At 56.2% G+C, this 17757-nt stretch overlaps 9 protein-coding genes across 9 annotated transcripts in view; 3 read left to right on the top strand and 6 right to left on the bottom strand.

Moving 5' to 3' along the window:
* The first annotated feature begins 236 nt into the window (after nucleotides 1-236).
* SDRG_08934 (hypothetical protein) lies at nucleotides 237-1430 on the top strand. Its single transcript, XM_008614837.1, has 7 exons — nucleotides 237-444; nucleotides 497-714; nucleotides 768-826; nucleotides 871-926; nucleotides 981-1035; nucleotides 1094-1150; nucleotides 1200-1430. Exons 1-7 carry the CDS (start codon nucleotides 370-372, stop codon nucleotides 1373-1375), a joined length of 696 nt encoding a protein of 231 aa, XP_008613059.1. The 5' UTR covers nucleotides 237-369; the 3' UTR covers nucleotides 1376-1430.
* A 107-nt stretch (nucleotides 1431-1537) lies between these two features.
* On the bottom strand, nucleotides 1538-2073 carry SDRG_08933 (hypothetical protein). The gene has a single exon (XM_008614836.1). It carries the CDS (start codon nucleotides 2019-2021, stop codon nucleotides 1653-1655), a length of 369 nt encoding a protein of 122 aa, XP_008613058.1. The 5' UTR covers nucleotides 2022-2073; the 3' UTR covers nucleotides 1538-1652.
* Nucleotides 2074-4861: 2788 nt separating this feature from the next.
* On the bottom strand, nucleotides 4862-5297 carry SDRG_08932 (hypothetical protein; the record flags this gene model as incomplete). The annotated part of the gene is made up of 1 exon (XM_008614835.1): nucleotides 4862-5297. The coding sequence occupies exon 1, from the start codon at nucleotides 5270-5272 to the stop codon at nucleotides 4862-4864; it is 411 nt and encodes a 136-aa protein (XP_008613057.1). The 5' UTR covers nucleotides 5273-5297.
* A 1924-nt stretch (nucleotides 5298-7221) lies between these two features.
* SDRG_08931 (hypothetical protein) lies at nucleotides 7222-9154 on the bottom strand. Its single transcript, XM_008614834.1, has 8 exons — nucleotides 8946-9154; nucleotides 8676-8899; nucleotides 8539-8626; nucleotides 8339-8492; nucleotides 8163-8293; nucleotides 7970-8114; nucleotides 7841-7923; nucleotides 7222-7789 (listed from the first exon to the last, which is right to left on the bottom strand). The coding sequence occupies exons 1-8, from the start codon at nucleotides 9121-9123 to the stop codon at nucleotides 7599-7601; spliced, it is 1194 nt and encodes a 397-aa protein (XP_008613056.1). The 5' UTR covers nucleotides 9124-9154; the 3' UTR covers nucleotides 7222-7598.
* A 1225-nt stretch (nucleotides 9155-10379) lies between these two features.
* On the top strand, nucleotides 10380-10956 carry SDRG_08930 (hypothetical protein). The gene has a single exon (XM_008614833.1). It carries the CDS (start codon nucleotides 10421-10423, stop codon nucleotides 10703-10705), a length of 285 nt encoding a protein of 94 aa, XP_008613055.1. The 5' UTR covers nucleotides 10380-10420; the 3' UTR covers nucleotides 10706-10956.
* Nucleotides 10957-11126: 170 nt separating this feature from the next.
* Nucleotides 11127-12416, bottom strand: SDRG_08929 (hypothetical protein). Its single transcript, XM_008614832.1, has 5 exons — nucleotides 12017-12416; nucleotides 11742-11961; nucleotides 11597-11699; nucleotides 11426-11547; nucleotides 11127-11374 (listed from the first exon to the last, which is right to left on the bottom strand). Exons 1-5 carry the CDS (start codon nucleotides 12338-12340, stop codon nucleotides 11178-11180), a joined length of 966 nt encoding a protein of 321 aa, XP_008613054.1. The 5' UTR covers nucleotides 12341-12416; the 3' UTR covers nucleotides 11127-11177.
* Nucleotides 12417-12741: 325 nt separating this feature from the next.
* Nucleotides 12742-15515, bottom strand: SDRG_08928 (hypothetical protein). Its single transcript, XM_008614831.1, has 2 exons — nucleotides 13931-15515; nucleotides 12742-13884 (listed from the first exon to the last, which is right to left on the bottom strand). Exons 1-2 carry the CDS (start codon nucleotides 15476-15478, stop codon nucleotides 12910-12912), a joined length of 2523 nt encoding a protein of 840 aa, XP_008613053.1. The 5' UTR covers nucleotides 15479-15515; the 3' UTR covers nucleotides 12742-12909.
* Nucleotides 15516-16295: 780 nt separating this feature from the next.
* SDRG_08927 (hypothetical protein) lies at nucleotides 16296-17514 on the top strand. Its single transcript, XM_008614830.1, has 5 exons — nucleotides 16296-16632; nucleotides 16680-16899; nucleotides 16944-17046; nucleotides 17093-17214; nucleotides 17262-17514. The coding sequence occupies exons 1-5, from the start codon at nucleotides 16306-16308 to the stop codon at nucleotides 17441-17443; spliced, it is 954 nt and encodes a 317-aa protein (XP_008613052.1). The 5' UTR covers nucleotides 16296-16305; the 3' UTR covers nucleotides 17444-17514.
* Nucleotides 17515-17580: 66 nt separating this feature from the next.
* SDRG_08926 (hypothetical protein) overlaps nucleotides 17581-17757 on the bottom strand; it is a gene marked incomplete at both ends in the record, with an annotated part of 1014 nt that continues 837 nt past the window's right edge. The window contains one exon of the mRNA XM_008614829.1: nucleotides 17581-17733. Coding sequence (XP_008613051.1) covers nucleotides 17581-17733 — 153 coding nt within the window. The remainder of the gene's footprint in view (nucleotides 17734-17757) is intronic.

Genomic DNA, 17757 nt, shown 5'->3' with positions numbered 1-17757 from the left:
GAGGACGAGCCGCACCCAAGTCTTCAAGCCTTGCGATCATTTCGGCGCGTATATCTAGAAAGGACAATGGAGCTCGGTGTTCTGTCACGCTACACTGCTGTGTACCCTCATCTTGATCTTCTGTTTGCACGCGCTGCGGTGAATAGAGACGCGCTGGCCGCAAATCGAGGAAGCCAAACGCATCATCACGGGTACCCGTCCGACCTCACAAATACCAATATAGATAGATAGATATTGGTACACGCCCGTATAGGACGAGCATTGGGCACAAGGCTCGTGCATCGGCGCTCACATGGCAACGTCGTGACATGCCGGAATCACAACCAGAAGGCGGTGGATCCGGATACACTATCCGTGCGTCGTATCCGGATGACCACCCAGTATCCGGAAAACAGTCCAACCATGGCATCGCTTGTGCACGCGGCCCGCGCCGGCAACCTCGAGGTGCGTCGTCCTCTGAACCGTCCCGCTGTATATAAGGTCGATGGCCGGCCAGGAGGTGCAGAAGCTTCTTGCGCGTGGCTATGATCCCAATGCGATCGACGAAGACGAGCGGACGGCGCTCCATTGGGCGGCCGCGGGTGGCCACATGGACGTGGCCGACCTCTTGGTGGGTCTGTCCAAGATCAACCACCAGGACGACTCGGGCTGGACGCCCTTGATGAGCGCCGTGTCTGCGGGCCATGTCGAGATGGTGAGCTTCCTCCTCTCCAAGTACGCAAGCATTCCGTGCATCGTCCGAGGTTGACGCAGAATACTGTGGTCAGGGGCGCGAATCCGAACCTTGCCAACGAGAATGGCCAGATTCCGCTGCATTACCACAAAGGTACACCGTGTGCAATCTTGGTTTGTTCTTGGACTGTCGACCAGGTCGCCCGGAAATGACAGAGTTACTTCTTGACGTCACGAACGACATCAACACGGCGGTACGCCATGATGTTGCCGTGCATCCGACGTGATCTCGCTCTTGCTGGCTACAGGACCGGTCTGGCTCGACGCCGTTGATGCGCGCTCTGGGTGGCCGGCCAGCTCCAGGTACTACTACTATACTAAGGGTCGTACGATGGAGGCCGGGTGGTGACGGCGGGTGTAGATATCGTCGTCCAATTCCTCGACCACAATGCCAAGCTCAACACCAAGGACATCCACGGTACCACATTCTTTGTGAATACGCTCTCAGCCATATACGATTTACATAGGCAACACACCGCTGCACATTGCGATTCTAGAGGGCCACGAGGCAATGGCGCGCCTGCTCCTCGAGTATGGCGCCAAGCCCAACGCGTTGAACAACGAGAAGCAGTCGTGCTTGGACGTGGCGCCGCGTGCGCTGCGCTTGCAGCTGATGGCTGCCATGCAAAAGGCGACGCCGTAGAAAAAATAACGTACGCTAACACCTTACGAACCACGTGCCCTTGGGCCTTCCTGCTCAGATGTTTTGAGCTAATCGCGCTACAACTGCATTGTCGTGGGCAGGTTCTATCGAATGCGCCAGTCGTTGATGCTTTGCGGTCCATCGAAGCGTCGTTTCGATACTGTTGCGAGCACGATATCGCATTTCGCGCTAAACTAATTAACTACTAGTAGTGCATGACATGGAAAAAGGATGTAGTACAGTAGTATATAAGTAGCTGCCGCGCCACTCGAATCGGCTATCGGAGGAGGCGTATCAGGTCCAAGCAGTCTTCAAACGCGATAGCCGCCTCGTCGGTGCGCCCGTCGCTGAACGGGATGGGCTCGACGCTTGTCGGCTGCGACGGCGACGGCGGCTTGGGGTTGAGTCGCTTCTTTTGTGCATATGCCTTTTGAATTTCGTTGGCCTTTTGCCGGTGGAATTCGCAGAGCGTGTGGAGCCCGCCCGTGCGCTTTTGGCTACGAACGTTGGTGCAGTTCTTGAAGGCGTACTTGCACTTGAGCTCGTACGGCGACTTGCGCGGCGGCGGCGGTGCCATCGTCGTACTATTGTGGTAGTAATATGGGCTGTTGGGGTAGTACATCGCGGCGTGTGACTCCATGAGCATTGTGGAGGCAACCGGCGAAATCGGAAATGCAACTTGTCCAACCTTGTTTCTGGTTTGGTGCTACAGATTTAGCCCAATTACTCACGTCCACGAGCGTAACAGGGTCGACCTTTTACGGCGTCGGTTTGTGTTTGGCGCGTTTAACGAGTCGCGTGATGAGATGTTGAATCAATCGTACGCCAGACATGTCTTGGGCGAACGCGTAATGCTGTCTTGACGGCCACACAGCACGCTGCGACACTGAGCTCTGAACCTCTCGCCATGCGCGTCCTATCGGCGAGTTACTGCAGCGGGTGTTGACGACGAAGGGGCTACTTTGGACCATACGGCCGCCGTCGACGCCTACCAGCTGTGTAGGCCAAGCTCGTGTGTTACAGATCGCGTGGTGGCGAGGCCAAGCTGTCGAATGTCTGCGTCGCAACGTGTCCCAACGTTGTGTACGTAGACTTTGCGAGCCGAGGTGCCGTTGCCTCGACATAGCCGAGACAGTGTGGACCGTGCAGCAATGTGATCAAGACCGTCGCGTAGACTCGAGTTGCTGCCGCGGACGCAAGGATCGGTGGCATAAATGGACACTTCGTGCTTTGTGTTGGCGTGGCAGCTTTTCCTGAAGTTGGCGACCAACACAGGAAGCGGTGTTCCGAGAACCCAGACGTCGTCGTCGACATACACTGTACGCGGGCTGGAAAGTGACTCATTTTAGAACCTCTCAGACGCCACGCGCTCGGCACTGCAAGCGGTGCAGAGAGCAATCAAGTACATCAACGACGAGCTGCACCGACAGGCACCGTCCGCGATCGACTGCGGCGTGTCGCGACCAGATCAACGCGACCACGGTGGCAGCGGCCACCCATCCTGCAACAGCCAAAGGCGAGCCACGCTAGGGTACCACCATGGCTGCAACTACCCAGCGTGTACTGTAGCACGCACCCCATCAACCGTTCGCAGCCATCGAAGCAACGCGCTTGGATATGATGTCTTCAAGCGTATCTTTGGCGCTGCGGAGGGTGTCGCGGGCATCCGGGTGCGCTATGTAGTGCTGTGGTGATGACACGAACGCATCGCGTAATACGGCGGCACCCGAGATGCCTATCCAACGAGCAGTGACGCCATTCCCGGCTCTAAGTCGCTCGTTCGTGGCAAGATCAAGCAGGCACAAGTCGACCCGTTGCATTCGCATGTGACCTCTCGAGGTCAACCAATCGTCGCAAAAAGAGACGAAGTCCAACCTGGTTATGCACACACGCCTCGCCAGCGTCTCTGGTGTTGGAGGGCTGGAATAATAGCAATACCAGTATACATTGTACGTGATCGACGCCGCACCCAACGCGACCGCCCTTTTATACGAAGAGCGCAGAGCTGATTCCCGCCAACAGCTTTTGTAGACATGCGCGATGCTTGATCAGGGTTGAAATCAACGTGGAACTTGCAGTGTTGCAGCATGGCGATGCAGTCGTCGGGCTTATCATGCGACCCTCTCACTTTCTCACCTCTCCACCTCGTACCGACGGTATCGGTAACAAGGGCGGTGTGCTCGTCTGCGTCTGCTGAAACCCTCGGCGACGCAACGGCCGAGTTGGACTGGAGCTGACCGTTTCACACTCGATCAATTTCGCGTGAATTGATTGGCACAAACTATTGATTGGTATCTGTCAAGATGTTTTTCGTGTAATTGAAGTACGGAGGCCTACCCCTCGCAACCGCTGAGACCTCGTCTCATCTTCAAGCGGGATCCCACAGGACACGTGGCCTTCTCTGCGCGTTTTCTCACGGATGCCAAGTACCGGTATTCATCGACACCATCCTCCAAAGAATACAAGTAGTCGTTGGCTGTGCTTTGCAACGCGTGGGCAGTCTAGATATCAGACATGCTACGGTACTGCGGGCTTGTCGCGTGGCAAGGTATGGGACGTCGGATGCGATCACAAGAATCGTTCGGCCAAGCCAGCATGGCTGCGACGTTCCTACAGGACGAGCGCAGGCGAGACTTGAAAGAGCAGCAGCCATTTCGGAACGATTCATTCATTTGCAAGCTGGTGGTGGCGCAACAGGACTCAAGCTCTGTCGCGAGAACGCCACTTTGTCCGAGCTCGCCGAAAGGCGCGTCTAGGAATCGAAGCGAACAAATAGAATCGCGTGCAAGGGTGCTCGAAACCAGTCGCTCCTGTAAACCGCAGTAAGCAACACACCAAGAGTATGTACCATTGCTATGTACAACCACGCAGATTGTTCTCGTGTAAACCTCGTGCTTTTTCGAGCCAATCGCTTGGATCAGCAGATATGGTGTCGTTGAGAAGAGCGACACATACTCGTTCGTCTTTAACCACGGCGATGGCCATATACACGCAAACACTAGCTCGCAGGGACAAGGGCACATCAACTTGGTGCCAAGTACGGGTAGCCATCACATGTACCGGTTGTTGCTGTCCCTGTACTTGGAAGAACTCATGGAGCGCGCGCTTTCTAATATGTCCAAATGCAGTACGTACGTCAATGCGTTTCGCGTTATCTTCGTGCTATAAGGACTTTGCGCACGTAGAGACTAGCAATTTCTTCTCACTGGTTTGTTGGACCATGTAGGCGACGGCGCCAGGTCTCTTTGTGGCAGTAGTCGAATCGGGGTACGACTTAGAGAAAGACCCATGGCGACGGGCTCAGCAAGGTCCCTCCATCCGTCTCGACCTTGAGAATCCCATCCTAGTTAGTATTTTGCCATAAATAAGGAAGGCTTTGCCGACATACTATCGTTTGCACGATGGAATGAATGGTTCATAAACCTAGCTCTATATTAATATTGTACATGAATTCTTAGATAATCACTTGGGCCACTGCTATGGCCTCTAGGTCAGAATCTTTATCAGCATGAGGCAGTCGTCGTACGCCAGTGGGTCTGCCTTGGACCAGTTCGTGGCCAGAAACGGCAGCGGCTCCAACGTCATGTTGGCCCACGGCGACTTGACGTCGTCGCCCGAGTCCGAGTCCGAGGCGGGCGTCTGCGGCTGGCTCTTGCCTTGCTCTAAGCTCTTGGCGTGGCGTTTCCGGCGCGCATAGAACTTTTGCACGTTGTTGGCCTTCCGGCGGTGGTACTCGCAGAGCTTGTGCATCTCGCCGTTCTTCTTGGCCGAGCGTGTGTTGGGGCAGCTCTTGAAGGCATATTTGCACTTGAGCTCGTAATTGATGCGCGGCGGGCAGTAGTTGATGTAGCCGTACGGTTGGTACGGCACCTCCGAGTAGTAGTCCAGAGCGTGCATGTTGACGGTGCGGTCTGTGCTGGGCGTGCGCAATTGAGATGTGACCACAACCGAAACGACACGATCACGAGCGCTCGAACCGATGCCAGATCCAGTGTACTCGTGACCTCTGGGACGAGTATTGGAGTAATCATGCACGGCGGTGCCATACAAACATGAAGTGCAAAGTCGGAAAATCATTGTCCTACTGTGAACAACCATCTGGTCCACAGGCATGATCATGAAACAGATGTGTGGGAGCGACACCGTGGATCGTGAAGAGGCTCCAGTGCATACAGCGGTCGATAGAAAGGGCGCCGCCGCCTTGGGACACATCCGACGACAGCTGAAGCGGTGAGCAACGGGGCGTGGGAGGAATCTAAGCCAATGAGAGACCGTCGCGCCAAGAATCAAGGTCCATACCGTGGGTACCTCGAAGAAAGAGAAAGCAGTACCGTGTACCCAGGGCGCCAAACCTGTTTTTCAGGCACTGACGTAACGAGTGGTAAGCTCTTCCATTAAAGCAACCGCGATGACTTGTAATGAGCCAAATGCAAGTGAAGATGACTCCAATGAGCATTGCCGCCATGGTCCTGTCCATAGTTGATTCGCCAGCAGTTGCACATACCGGTATAGTGGGGCCTTTGGGTAAGGTCACTCCGAACGCTCTTGGTCAACGTCTTTTTAGCACCCAACGGACGCCATCTCATTGCGTCGTACCACTGCTTGACCACCCAAGGTAGCAGCCGATCACAGGATTCCCAACGCAGTTGAGCTGCGTGAGCCCGCGATCGACAAAAGCACGTCGTCGTGCATTATCGACATTTCGCAGGTGTATTGAGTAAAGTATGAGGCAGTTTGCTTTCGAGTGTTGACGAAACGACGATCAGCTCTGGTGCTTTGTAGGATTGATGGTTGCCATATCGGCACCGAGCGCATGCGTCCGTCGCATGGATCAGCTTATGGGTCCGGTGGGTCTGATTTAGTTCGTTTGCATTGGGCTGCATCCATGTCGAAAGCTACCAGTGTACTAATACAGTATACTTGGTCGCTAGCTCAGGACTCGATTGCGCGTCGATTCTATTTGAGATACTCGGAGCAACGCATTCGAAACCAATGAAGTAATAACTTTAGTTGTAGTAACTCTAGTCGTAGAATGGAATAATATGTCTAGCAGCTCTACGAGGCTGGCGACGATGGTTCTTTTGCCGTGCACGCATGGCGAGCGCATCGCGAGGGTATCGTCGGTGGTGCGCAAGATGCAACGTTCGAAAAGCTCGTTACTGCAAACCAAGGGTGTCGGCCGTACCGGTATCGCCAGCGCAATGCTGGTCTCAAGCGGTAGCTACTCACATAGCAGCTCGATCAGCGCGGCCTTGCGCCTTCGTTCCGTGATGACCCTACGAAATCGCCGAAACCACACGTCGATCATCGTACGACGGACATTGCATGCAGCCACTCTACACCAAATCCGACAAGTATCCTACTAGTGTATCTTGTGTCTTTGGAAAACAAATGGGGCCGAGCCACCGCAGCCCTACGTTTAACATGTGTTTACAACGCTGGTTCAGCGCGTTGCACCACATCCCACGATTGTAACGCCATGTGACGATTGTAACGCCATGTGACGTCACTCCAAAACGCAAACTCGTGTGCACGTCGGAGAGGGCCAGTGTAGGTGTCTTTTCACGAGTGACCAACGAGCAAGTAGCGCGTTTACTATGACATTGGAAGCGTGTCGAAAACATGACTCGCAACATTGCACGTGGCAAGCCCTTTAACGCAGCGTCGTGATTCGACTGCGCGGCGCCCTTTCGGGAGTCTATCCGAGGCGTTCATGCGAGGATTCCTACCTGCGACGCGCCAAAGCCAGTTTGGCCATCCTCGATTTCACGCCGACCTTGTCTCTACCCTTGGCAAGTGTGTGCGTGTGAGCGATTGTGTGATGTTCGGAATCCCATTTCTCTCATCGTGGCCACAAATACTTGGTTTCCGTTGATTAGTAAAATATCCTGGATCGTCCGACTTGGTCATTGCTCAGCTCCCCGCTTCTCAAGCGTCTGGATTACTGGAGCTAGCTGTTACTGTTGGCTCGCTGCGATACCTCGTACACTGCTAATGAAAGCGTCTCCATACGCGACGGTGCTTCAGGCAACACACATGGCGCGCTACGATCTCTCACGTCGCGGGGCGCATTGTTGTGCAGTGGACGTCGATTCTCGAGCACTTGACGCAGTCCAAGGATCGAATGCAATGGACGCCACCCACCGCAAATGGGATACTTTTTGTCGGCGACAACGGAAACATGCTTTTGGTGCTAGGCTTCTACAAGTGTCTTGGCTGGGTACTACCACAGCGACGACGTTGGCGCGCCTCGGTGGCTAGCGTCCTGCGTCACAAAGCAAAAGACGCGCGGGTTCGCGCTCCCATCTCGGCGAACCTTCATGCACATATTTTGACCCACGTTGTAGCCGAGGGCGGTGGTTACATCCTTGATGGTCTCGACGCGAGTGCCGGCAAATTCGACAATGACGTCTCCTAGCACCCGCATCGTACTATCTAGTCATGCATCGGGTTGTGGCGACGTACCAGGCAGGAGGCCGCCAATCGCGGCCGGGGATCCTGGCGTCACCGACTTGACGACGACACCGCTTTTGAGATCCGGGTAGATCCTACACGAGGCATGAGCCACACTGTGGACGGCGACCAAGCACCGACTTGGAGATTTCAGGGAGCACGCCGGGGCTGAACTGGACCATTTGCATGCCCACGTACGGGCGCGTCACGGTCTTTCGCTTGCGCAGCTGCTCGATGACGTCCATGGCCGTGTCGATGGGAATCGCAAACGAGATGTTGCTGACGCCTGCCACACGGTCACATGCGGTTCAACGATACAAACTGAGTTGCGTACCGCCCGCAACTTTCATTGCGTTGATGCCAATGACTTGGCCGTCGAGGTTGACGAGCGGTCCGCCCGAGTTGCCCGAGTTGATGGCGGCATCCGTTTGAATGTACTCGGTGTGGTTGCGCCGATTCGAGAGCCTACGCTGGGTAAGCCTTTCAATTTCGCAAGGCACAAGGGTATACCCAATCTCGGAGCCATGGCGAGCGACCGCGCTCACGATACCAGCGCTCACGCTGTTTTGCAACGTCAACGGGCTTCCAAGGGCGACGACCCACTCGCCGGCACGCAGCGCGCCCGACGAGCCAATCTGCATGGTGGGTAGCGACAGCGAGGATCCTACATTCATTACATCGTCTCGGACGGCACGATCAGGCGCACGCACCATTGTCGAGTTGCACCAAGGCCAAGTCGGTGAGTGCGTCCATGCTATGTACACGGGCCGAGTAGCTAGCGCCGTTGGCGAGCGTCACCTATGCAGCCTCGGCTCTATCGCCGTCTATGCATGTCGGACTGTCGTACCTTGATGCTCGCGTGCGGACCCGCATGCGCCACGACATGGGCGTTGGTGACAATGAGGCCGCTGCGCTCGAGAATGAAGCCCGAGCCAGAGCTCCCGCCCTGCAAATGCCCATAGTCAATCGTGATGTTGACAACGGCAGGAGCGGCCTTCTCGACAGCGTCTGCGATGAAGTTGCGTGTCAAGGGCGGTGCCGCTTTCATGCTCGCCCACTCGTCCCGCGAGCCTACGCGATGATGGCCTGAGCGCAACACACGCCTTGAGTTCTGTACTCATCCAAGAGCCCATGGCCAACGTCGCTGCTGCTGCCACTGCGAAGGAAGCATTTGAATGAACATGCTCGCTATAAGAGCGTAGTGCTGGCAGTGCCATCGCCCGATGGCTATGGCCGCGCTGGAGCGTCGCCCGCGCCGCCGTGAGACGTCGGGCCAGGCGCTGTGTCACCACCATGGAGCGTATCCGGAAACTGCGGATGGCCAAGCTAAGATATGAGTAAAGCTTGTGGTGTCGGGTCTATGCGCCAGTCCGACGGAAATACTGTTCGCCACGTACACTTAGCAATCGGCTATTCGACTGTCAGACGAGAGATCACCAATAAGACCCTGACCTGTACGAAACCTAGCACTTTCTTTTGTTGTAGCTCTTGTTGAAGCACGAGCATGCGAGTCCCTGGTGATGATGCTGAGTGCTCTGGTATCAAATGTACACTATAAAATAGAGCAATTAAATACACTATTTCACGGGTGGTGACGTCCCACGAAGGCGCGATTTGGTGCAGCGTCGCATTTTTTGAGTCGGCATACAATTCACAAGATGATTTGTACAAAAGCGCGACAAAAGAATAAACAAGCAATTTTGACCAATGAAATGCAAGGGTGTCGTTGAGTGATGTTCTGCAGAGGCGCGGAGAGGTGCCAGCGCCGATCATCATGTCGGCCAATGAATGCCGGGCCCCACGATCTTCGATCGTCCCAACGACGTTGTCAATAACACACAACCGCAAGCGATTGCGCACTCTCTCCCTCTCGCTCCTTGTAGCACAGTCTACAGCCCAAAGATTAGGGTATCGTTATGTTGGGTTTCGATGTTTGTGCCGCTTGGCCGTTTGCATGATATGTGCTTGCGGTGTTGAGCACCCGCACGACCGGTCTCCTGTGTCTTCAGTGGTGGAGGGTTCATTCGCTAATCATGACGCGTTGTTGTATCCCCGTCATCATATAAGTCGAGCCTCTTCTCGAAGACGAGATGCCGCTGACGGCCGTGTCTCGAGTTTGCTTTTTTCGCCACCAAGTTCTGCGAGAAGGGCGTCACCTGCTCGTCCGTGTCGCGGCGGATCAATTCTCGAGCGCCTATTTGGCCGACCAAATGGATACGTCGCACATGCAGCAAATAGCTCAGTACAAACGTATGCAGGGCATGGTGCGCGAAACCAATATCTGTGCACAGAGCCGTGTCCACAGACTCTGTTTCGCGAATGGGCTCGTGGACATCCACTCAGAAAACCCAAGCTAAAACCATCACTCTTTACTGTGCTGGGAATGTCGGCTGAATTACACTGGCCCGAATACATCGAGTATGAAAGGTTTTTGAATTTTCGCGGCCGTGGGGTATTACATGTGAGAGGAACATCACCGAGCCACTTGAAGTTTCTATGGTGAGAGAGTGTTGGTACCGGTAGTCTATTTCACAGCGGTGGTTTGTTGACGCTGCGACCATTATCCCATTTCGCAGCCCAATTGCAAGCATCATGGCCGCCGTCTGCACCTACTTCAGCAGTACCATCCTGGCCGAGCGTGCCTGTGTCTGGAGCGCCATCCACGCCGAGCAAGTCCTCGACGACGACGACGACGACTGCGACTTTGAGCTGGGCCCGCCGCCGCCCATGCACATGGGCCCGACGCTCATGCGCCAGTGCGCCGTCGACTTGACGCTCCCGCAGACGTCGCTGCCGTCGCTCTCGAATACGTCGATGCGCAAGCTGTGCTTTGCGACCGAGCGAAGCAGCTCACTCGAGCAGCAGCGCGTGCTATGAGCGCTTTGACGTAAATGAAGATGCACGGCCCCCCCTACGCTGTGTGTTTCACCACCACCCACCACCCTCGACGCCGTACTACGGCGGACGCCCTATCTTATTCTACTACTGATGTACCCTTATTTAATACGAGTCCCAACTACCGTCATGTGACTGCGTTGCTCGAGTCCAACGAGAAGAGTACTTGGGCAGCAGCGACGACCCTCGCAATGGCTGGCACCAGCTGCTCTCGGACGCATCGCGGAGAGCCAGACGTAAACCAATCGCTTGCACGGCGCGCGAAGACCAGGATCATCGCCATTGCCAAGGATGGTGGTGCTTGGTTGCTCGTGGTCGCACGCACTCTTCTCGACGGTACGCAGACACGGGACTATCTGATGCGTGATTACTGGACGATCGGCGTCACGTCTCTCGTCGAGAATGATGCACACAAAGTGAACTAATATTGATTATTTACATTTGTGCTGCATGCCTAATCGTCGCCAAACGAAAAGTCGACGTCGTCGCCGAGGAGGCCTTTCATCGACTCGTAGACGCCGAATGAGATGCCGGTGCTCGGCACCGTGCTCATCATGCGTGTCGCCGACCCTTTCCAGAGGATGCGGATACCTTCTTCAGCGATCGAGCGCTGGAGGCAATGGAAAATACCGCGGTAAATCTTGTGCGTGCCTACAGCGTATTTCTAAGGACCATCGACGCGGTGACGGGACGATCCACTACCTTGCGTCATGAGGCGCAGAGTGACGACGTCGAGCGGGTTGGTTAGCATCGCGGCACCGGCGCCAGCGACAGCGCCGATCGCCACCGTCTCGGCTGCTCCTGGCGGACGGTCCATGCTGGTCCTACAGGCAACACGTCTCTTGACAACCACATTGTCGGATGAGACAGTACCGATAGTGCTTTTTTAGGCCTTCGTAAAAGACAAAGCAAAAGCCGGCGTACGACGCGTCGACGGTTAGACAGGACGCGTAGCCCGAGTAGAGACCCGCGACGCCTACGAGAGAGTCAGCACCGCGGCGACCAGCGTCGTTCGCACCTTCGTGCCGGACGATCGACTGCACCGCGTGGAACGTGCCGCGGTAGTTGGACGTGTGCTTGGACCAGCCGCCCGTCGCGTTCTTGGGGTTTTGGCCCAGCTGCATCCTTGCCTTCATGACCTCGGTCGGCACGTTGGTCACGGAGCTGCAGAGCTCGCTGAACGCGCCAGCAGCAAAATATGCAATCGACTCGTGCTCGTCTGGCACGACAGAAGTGAGCTATGGGTGCGTCGCGTGAGGCCATGAGCAACGCGCATCGTCGATTTATGCGTACCGTGGCTTTGCCCACTTCGTACGCAGCATAGTAGATGCCCGTGTTGATGGGCGCCATGAGCAAGGTCGTGGCGAGACCACCGAAAAAACCACGGAGACCCTCTTCCTTCAAAATCGTTTTCCAAGCGTGTGCAATACCCGTGTACTTGGGCGGCGAGGTGCATTGGACTTTGAAGCGCAAATTCACCGTGTCAAACGGCAGCAACAGCGAGTCCGTGACCGCGCCCGCGACCGAGCCCGAGACGAGGTTCTTGAGAAGGGCCGACGCAACGGGCAGCTGCCACGTCGCGCTGGGCGCGGCCAACGGGTCGTGCTGTTGGTGCATGAGCGAGACTGGTCGCTTCGAGAGAGATCGTCGCAACGAACGCGCCAACGATTGGTCGATTTCAGACAGGCCGTAAACCTTCTCATACATGATATACCGTAGGAATGGATGTTATCATTCTTCTTTAGTCCAAGTATATGGCGAATAAGACCTGTAGGAAAGAATACCCGTGAAACATGATTTTGCACTTTGGCACCACTTACTTCGTCCTCGGGAAAGCAAGATATGGGTGCGTGACACGCTGGACCTTCTCGAGGAGCCACAAGCGAGAGCCACACACGTCCTCGAAGCCGCTCCTTTGCGTTCCTGGATCGAAAAGAAGAAGCAAGTGCGAATGGAATCGCGAGAGCGTTGCTGTGGTACAACTTCGGGATCGTCGATAGAGAACTACGTACTATAGAGAGAGAGCTTTATATTAGTGGCGCCGACACTCGCGATACTATGGTGTCGAGTCTGGTGTCGACAGACAAGGTGTCTTTTCTACTTCAACAGAGAATATGGCGAAGAAATAAAGATACTATTCAATGGCAGGGTGCGGTCGAGTGACGTTGGTTGGACAAATGTACCGTTTACGCAACGTCCTTGGTGATGAGCTGGAGCTCGTTTCGAATCTGGCGCACGACATTAGCGTCGGCAGTCGCTTCGTCGACATCCGCCACCAACGCTTGCAGCTCGATCTTGTACAGCAGCACGAGCGGACGCAAGCGCGCTTCCCGGAACAGGCCCAGCGCGTCGGTCAACGACTGGGCGCTGAAAAAGTGACTTGCAAGGTCGACGAAGGCACCGTTGCAGTAGAGGAGACCGTCGACGACCTGCGGAAGCAGAAGCGACGTTGGCGCCGGCGCCGTCAGCACGTGCGCAAAGACACTCGTGACCTGGGCTCGGAGCACGTCGGGCACAGGTCGCTTCTCGAGCTCTTGGCCCGCCTTGCGGAACACAATCGTACTGGAGCGGAGGCACGCCACGTAGGCGAGGACGAGGGGCAGCGCATGGTCGTCGAGTGACTGCTTGGAGAGAATTGGCGCGAGGATCGACGAGAGCGACGCACCGAGCGACATCCACGTGAGGACGCGGCACACTTGGGCAGCAATGGCTTGGTTCGTCGGAGCAAAGAGCGTACTGAGGTAGAAACTCAAGAGCGCACCGCGTTCAAACCGCGCTTCGTGCTTGGCAACAATGTCCACGAGGAACGACTTGGCGTCGATGCTGACGCCCGGCGACTTGCAGCACAGCGCGAGCGTCTTCAGAAACGCGGGCGGGAACGACGGGAGGTGGTAGAGGCACGACGCCGCTTCGATTTGCGTCAATGGCGACATGCTACCGACCCAGTTGGTCTCGGTCGTCTCGGTAAAGAACGCCATGACGCGCGAGAGCCACGACGCGAGGGCCGGCGACGCATGGGACGACTCTGGAAGACGCTTGAGGATTGCAATGCAGACGCGAAACACCTTGGCCAGCGTCGCATCGTGGTGCGCTTCGGCGTGCGGCAGCTGCAAAAAGTGGCCCAGTTGCTCCATCCACGTCAAGATCAGGTCCCATTCCAGCTAGGCTTCCGCATGAGGTTTGACGCAAAGAAAATCAAAGGCGTACCGGCGTGCTCGGGGCGGCGTTGAGCGTCGGCGTCAAGTACTGCAGCACGAACGCCGTGCAGGTGCGGAACATGGCCGACTGCGGCGCCGCCGCCTTGTAAAGTGATGTAAACGAATCGAGGAGCGACGGGTGCGGCTGGCGCTCGAGCAGCAACAAGAGAATGTCGAGCCGCGTCTTCATCGAGCTGGCCGAGTGCGCGATCGTCGACGACTCCTTGTCCGCTTGCAGCTCCTTCAACTCGGCGGCCAGAAACATCGCAATCATCTCGTCGAGGTTGACGCCCGGCAGCGCCGCGCCGGTGCGGAGGCACTCGACGCCAAATTGCGCCATCGCCAAGTTGAGCGCGTTCCAATGGTGGAGCGTTGCAATGTCGATGCGGAGCGGATCCGGCGACGCTTTGGGAAAATCTTCAAAAAACGCCGACTGGAATGCCTTCATCGTCGGACCGTCTATGTACGCCGAGGCTTCGCGCACGAGCATCGTCGCGCAGTCCGCGATCAGCACCATGTGCATGAGCGCCTCTTGGCTCAAGTTGGCGCGCTCGTCGTGGGCTTCCATCCAAAGCGCGAGGAGGGCGCGGAGGAGCGTCACGGCCTTATTCGCCCACGACGCCGCCGAGGCGGTCGTGTTGGCATTCTGCACCGCCGATGCCGGCGTCGGGCTCCACCCCACAAACTGCGGCGCTGGAAAGAGGAGGATTGTGCCACTGGCGGCATGCGACGGGACCGATGCGCTTGTCGCTGCCGGCAAGGTGGTCGACGGCGTCTGGGCCGCGAGTGCACGAAGAAACTTGTGGGCGGCCGCGACCGCAAAGAAGCGACCTTTGAGCACCTGTGTCTGGAGCTGCGCCTGCTTAGCCTTGTTGCGCTCGGCCAAGAGCGAGTACGAGTTCTTGACCTGCACGGTCGTTTGCTTGGGCGACACGAGGTCCTTGAGGTTCTCGAGCAGCTGGCCGCACTGGTCGGCCGAGAGGCAGCGCGCGAGGAGGTTCGCACACACTGGGAGATCAAGGAGCGCATCGATGTGCTCGAGCGCGTCTTCGCGGACGCCGGCCTTGATATGCGTGAGGCCACTGCAGAAATACACTGCAATCAAAGACGTGAACGGCTCGAGCACCGACTCGGACTTGGTCAACGTCAAGCTGCCGAGACAGCTTTTCCAGGCGCCGACGCACGCCTCGCGGACCACGGCTTCGTCGTCCATCATGGCCTGCAGCACGCGCTCGACGACGATGCCGACGTTGGTGACGAGCGTCATGCCGTGCAAGCCCACGAGCTCCTTGAGCGCAAAGAGCGCGTCGCGGCGGACGTGCGCGTTGTAATGCGACATCTTGGAGAGGATGTCCTGGAGCGTCTGGTTGCGATGGGTCACGGCCGCGCCCGTCTTGTCCTGGAGCACGCTCTGCTCCGTGATGTTGATGCGCCGGGACGTGATGCTCGCATTCGTGACGTTGGACGGCGTGACCTTGCGCCCGACCTTGCGCTTGGGCCGCTTAAAGTCGCCCGGCTTCTTCTTCTGCCCCGCCTTGCCGCCCTTGAGGTTCGCCATGCCGCGGGATGATGATTTTTGCGGGCACCAACCAAATGACACGGTAGTGAGCGCGCGCCAGTGATTGGTCCATCGTGTCATGTGGTAAATGTGGCACGCGCCAAAAATAAAAAGAAGGCAACGACCCGGATCCGGACATGACCTTGCGATGGCCCCTGCCAACTTGCTTGGAAGGTAGCCTGGAAGCACCCATCTCGGAAGAAGCGCCGGTGTAGCTACTGGCTGTGGCAAGCGATCACCCCGAAATACTTCAGTAGCCTCTAAAAGTTAGTGATTTCGCAAGAATACGACGTGAATGGACTTGGGGCTTGGTTTTCGGGATGAGGCTGCTCATGAATCTCCAACATCTCCAACTTCTCCAACACGATCGAGCATTCACCATGAAATAAGGCTAAATGACGTGGTTCAACTATGGCTGAAATAGCTGTGCTTGTGCTTGATCCTGGCACTGGTTTGGCCGCTGGTGTCCAAGGTATGCATTTTCCTTTCCTATACATTTGTGGATCACTGGCAGTAAATATGGAGCAGCCCAAGCACGTGCACTGAATGGCGTTGAACGACGAACGGTCGAGCGATGGTTGTCATTTGCCTTCCGAAACTGCCACTCAGCGCACTCGTAACTGGCCCACGCCGTCTCACTCTCGTGTATCATTTTCAAGAGGTATGATTTATAATGCGAGGTTTTAAAGCGCATTTACCAGAGGTTTGTGGGCCGGCACATATGCTTTTCAACAGTATATGCATTCACATAGGTATTATCCAGCCACTGCAATAACGAGCGGCGATGCTGCGTGGTTTATTCTTGACCGCTGGTTTGGCATTATTGAATGCAGAAGCAAGAGAGCATCGATACACTCGTGCCGCTTCCGCGCGCGGTGCCCAGTGCGTTGACCGTATTTTTGGCCAACTTGGTCTCGGGCTCGGTCGCTGGCGCCGTCACGGATTCAATTTTGCTGCCGTTCGACACGATCAACTTGCGCATCAAAGTGCAGGTCGCGGATACACCCAAGTACACGGTCATTTGGCCAACGTGGAAGACCATTGTGCGCGAAGAGGGCGTCCGGGGGCTCTTTGGCGGCCTCGGGACGACGCTCATGATGGCACCGATCAACACAGGCATCTATTATGCTGCGTACGAAGTCGGCAAATCGTGTGTACGTCCCCCGTTTATGCATGAATCAAAATACTTAGATATCATTAGCTCGTGTCGGTCGTGCCGCCAGAGCAAGCGCCCGTCGCGCATTTTGCTGCCGGGTGCTTTAGCGAATTCTGCAGCTCGGCGACCAACATACCGAGCGAAGTCATCAAGTCCCGGATGCAGATGGGCGCCAATCCGCAGCTTGCGACCGGCGATATGTCCAAGCACTCGACCAACTACCGCGGCACCTTCCATGCCGTCTCGTCCATTGTGCGTACGGAAGGTACAGCGCCATCTCGCACAGTATCCGAAACCGAGTTGGTGTAGGTGTGCGCGGGCTCTACTCGGGCTACACGGCCTGTCTGGCCATTGAAGCGTCCTTTGCCGGCTTTTGCTTTGTGTTTTACGAGGCACTCAAGAAGCAATTCACGTAGCACGATCGAATCGAGCATATGGAGTCACGGTGTGATGTGTAGGACCAAGTTGGATCGGTTGCCAACCACGGCCGAGACGATTGCCATTGGTGCCGTGTCTGGGGCTGGCGCCGCGGTGCTGACTAACCCCTTGGACGTCGTGACGCTGCGCCTCATGGTGCAAGGTGCGCGCGTTCGGCTGTCAAATCACGTGATCTCTCTGAGCATGTAGGCAACAACCAAGTGTACCGTGGTATTGTACACTGCCTCCAACGGTCGATCGCGGAAGAAGGCCTTCGACTGCTCTGGAAAGGATCGATAATCCGCATGATGAGCACCGTGCCCAACACGGGCATCTCGTTTGGTGTCTACGAGGCGACCAAAAGCTTCTTGAACGGCGAGGTGATTCGATAATGTGGCGTAGAACTCGAGAGACTATAGTGTGGTCCATTAAACTACATTCAATGATGTGCTCTGACCGCTCGTTTCCTCGTATTACATGTATATCGTGCGTATGAGACAATCTAGCAAGCTCGAGATTGAATGAATATTTATTCTCCAATATTCTTCGCAACACCACCAGCAGTGCCCATGCCAAGCGCCGACTTGAACGAGTCGTAGATCCACCACTGGAGACCCGTAAGCGTACCAATCATGATGATACGCGTGCCGAGGCCCTTCGTGGCGAGGTTGGCGAAGCCGGTCTCCGAGGCAATCTGGCCGAGGCC

This window comes from Saprolegnia diclina (genome assembly GCF_000281045.1).
Source record: "Saprolegnia diclina VS20 unplaced genomic scaffold supercont1.28, whole genome shotgun sequence".
Classification (NCBI taxonomy): domain Eukaryota; phylum Oomycota; class Saprolegniomycetes; order Saprolegniales; family Saprolegniaceae; genus Saprolegnia; species Saprolegnia diclina.
Note: the sequence above shows the minus strand (reverse complement) of the source record. Positions and strands in the feature narration are given on the sequence as shown.

Excerpts from the sequence above, each read along its gene's own strand:
- SDRG_08934 (XM_008614837.1), top strand. The coding sequence starts at position 370 with ATGACCACCCAGTATCCGGAAAACAGTCCAACCATGGCATCGCTTGTG. Across the intron at positions 1,036-1,093 it reads GGGTGGCCGGCCAGCTCCAG|ATATCGTCGTCCAATTCCTC; the intron begins GTACTACTACTA and ends CGGCGGGTGTAG. Across the intron at positions 1,151-1,199 it reads CAACACCAAGGACATCCACG|GCAACACACCGCTGCACATT; the intron begins GTACCACATTCT and ends CGATTTACATAG.
- SDRG_08933 (XM_008614836.1), bottom strand. The coding sequence starts at position 2,021 with ATGCTCATGGAGTCACACGCCGCGATGTACTACCCCAACAGCCCATAT.
- SDRG_08931 (XM_008614834.1), bottom strand. The coding sequence starts at position 9,123 with ATGGTGGTGACACAGCGCCTGGCCCGACGTCTCACGGCGGCGCGGGCG. Across the intron at positions 8,294-8,338 it reads CGCCATGGCTCCGAGATTGG|GCTCTCGAATCGGCGCAACC; the intron begins GTATACCCTTGT and ends TACCCAGCGTAG. Across the intron at positions 8,115-8,162 it reads CGCAATGAAAGTTGCGGGCG|GCGTCAGCAACATCTCGTTT; the intron begins GTACGCAACTCA and ends ACCGTGTGGCAG.
- SDRG_08930 (XM_008614833.1), top strand. The coding sequence starts at position 10,421 with ATGGCCGCCGTCTGCACCTACTTCAGCAGTACCATCCTGGCCGAGCGT.
- SDRG_08929 (XM_008614832.1), bottom strand. The coding sequence starts at position 12,340 with ATGCACCAACAGCACGACCCGTTGGCCGCGCCCAGCGCGACGTGGCAG. Across the intron at positions 11,548-11,596 it reads GGCCTAAAAAAGCACTATCG|GACCAGCATGGACCGTCCGC; the intron begins GTACTGTCTCAT and ends TGTTGCCTGTAG. Across the intron at positions 11,375-11,425 it reads TCTGCGCCTCATGACGCAAG|GCACGCACAAGATTTACCGC; the intron begins GTAGTGGATCGT and ends AATACGCTGTAG.
- SDRG_08928 (XM_008614831.1), bottom strand. The coding sequence starts at position 15,478 with ATGGCGAACCTCAAGGGCGGCAAGGCGGGGCAGAAGAAGAAGCCGGGC. Across the intron at positions 13,885-13,930 it reads ACGCCGCCCCGAGCACGCCG|CTGGAATGGGACCTGATCTT; the intron begins GTACGCCTTTGA and ends GCGGAAGCCTAG.
- SDRG_08927 (XM_008614830.1), top strand. The coding sequence starts at position 16,306 with ATGCAGAAGCAAGAGAGCATCGATACACTCGTGCCGCTTCCGCGCGCG. Across the intron at positions 16,900-16,943 it reads GTCCATTGTGCGTACGGAAG|GTGTGCGCGGGCTCTACTCG; the intron begins GTACAGCGCCAT and ends GAGTTGGTGTAG. Across the intron at positions 17,047-17,092 it reads GCACTCAAGAAGCAATTCAC|GACCAAGTTGGATCGGTTGC; the intron begins GTAGCACGATCG and ends TGTGATGTGTAG.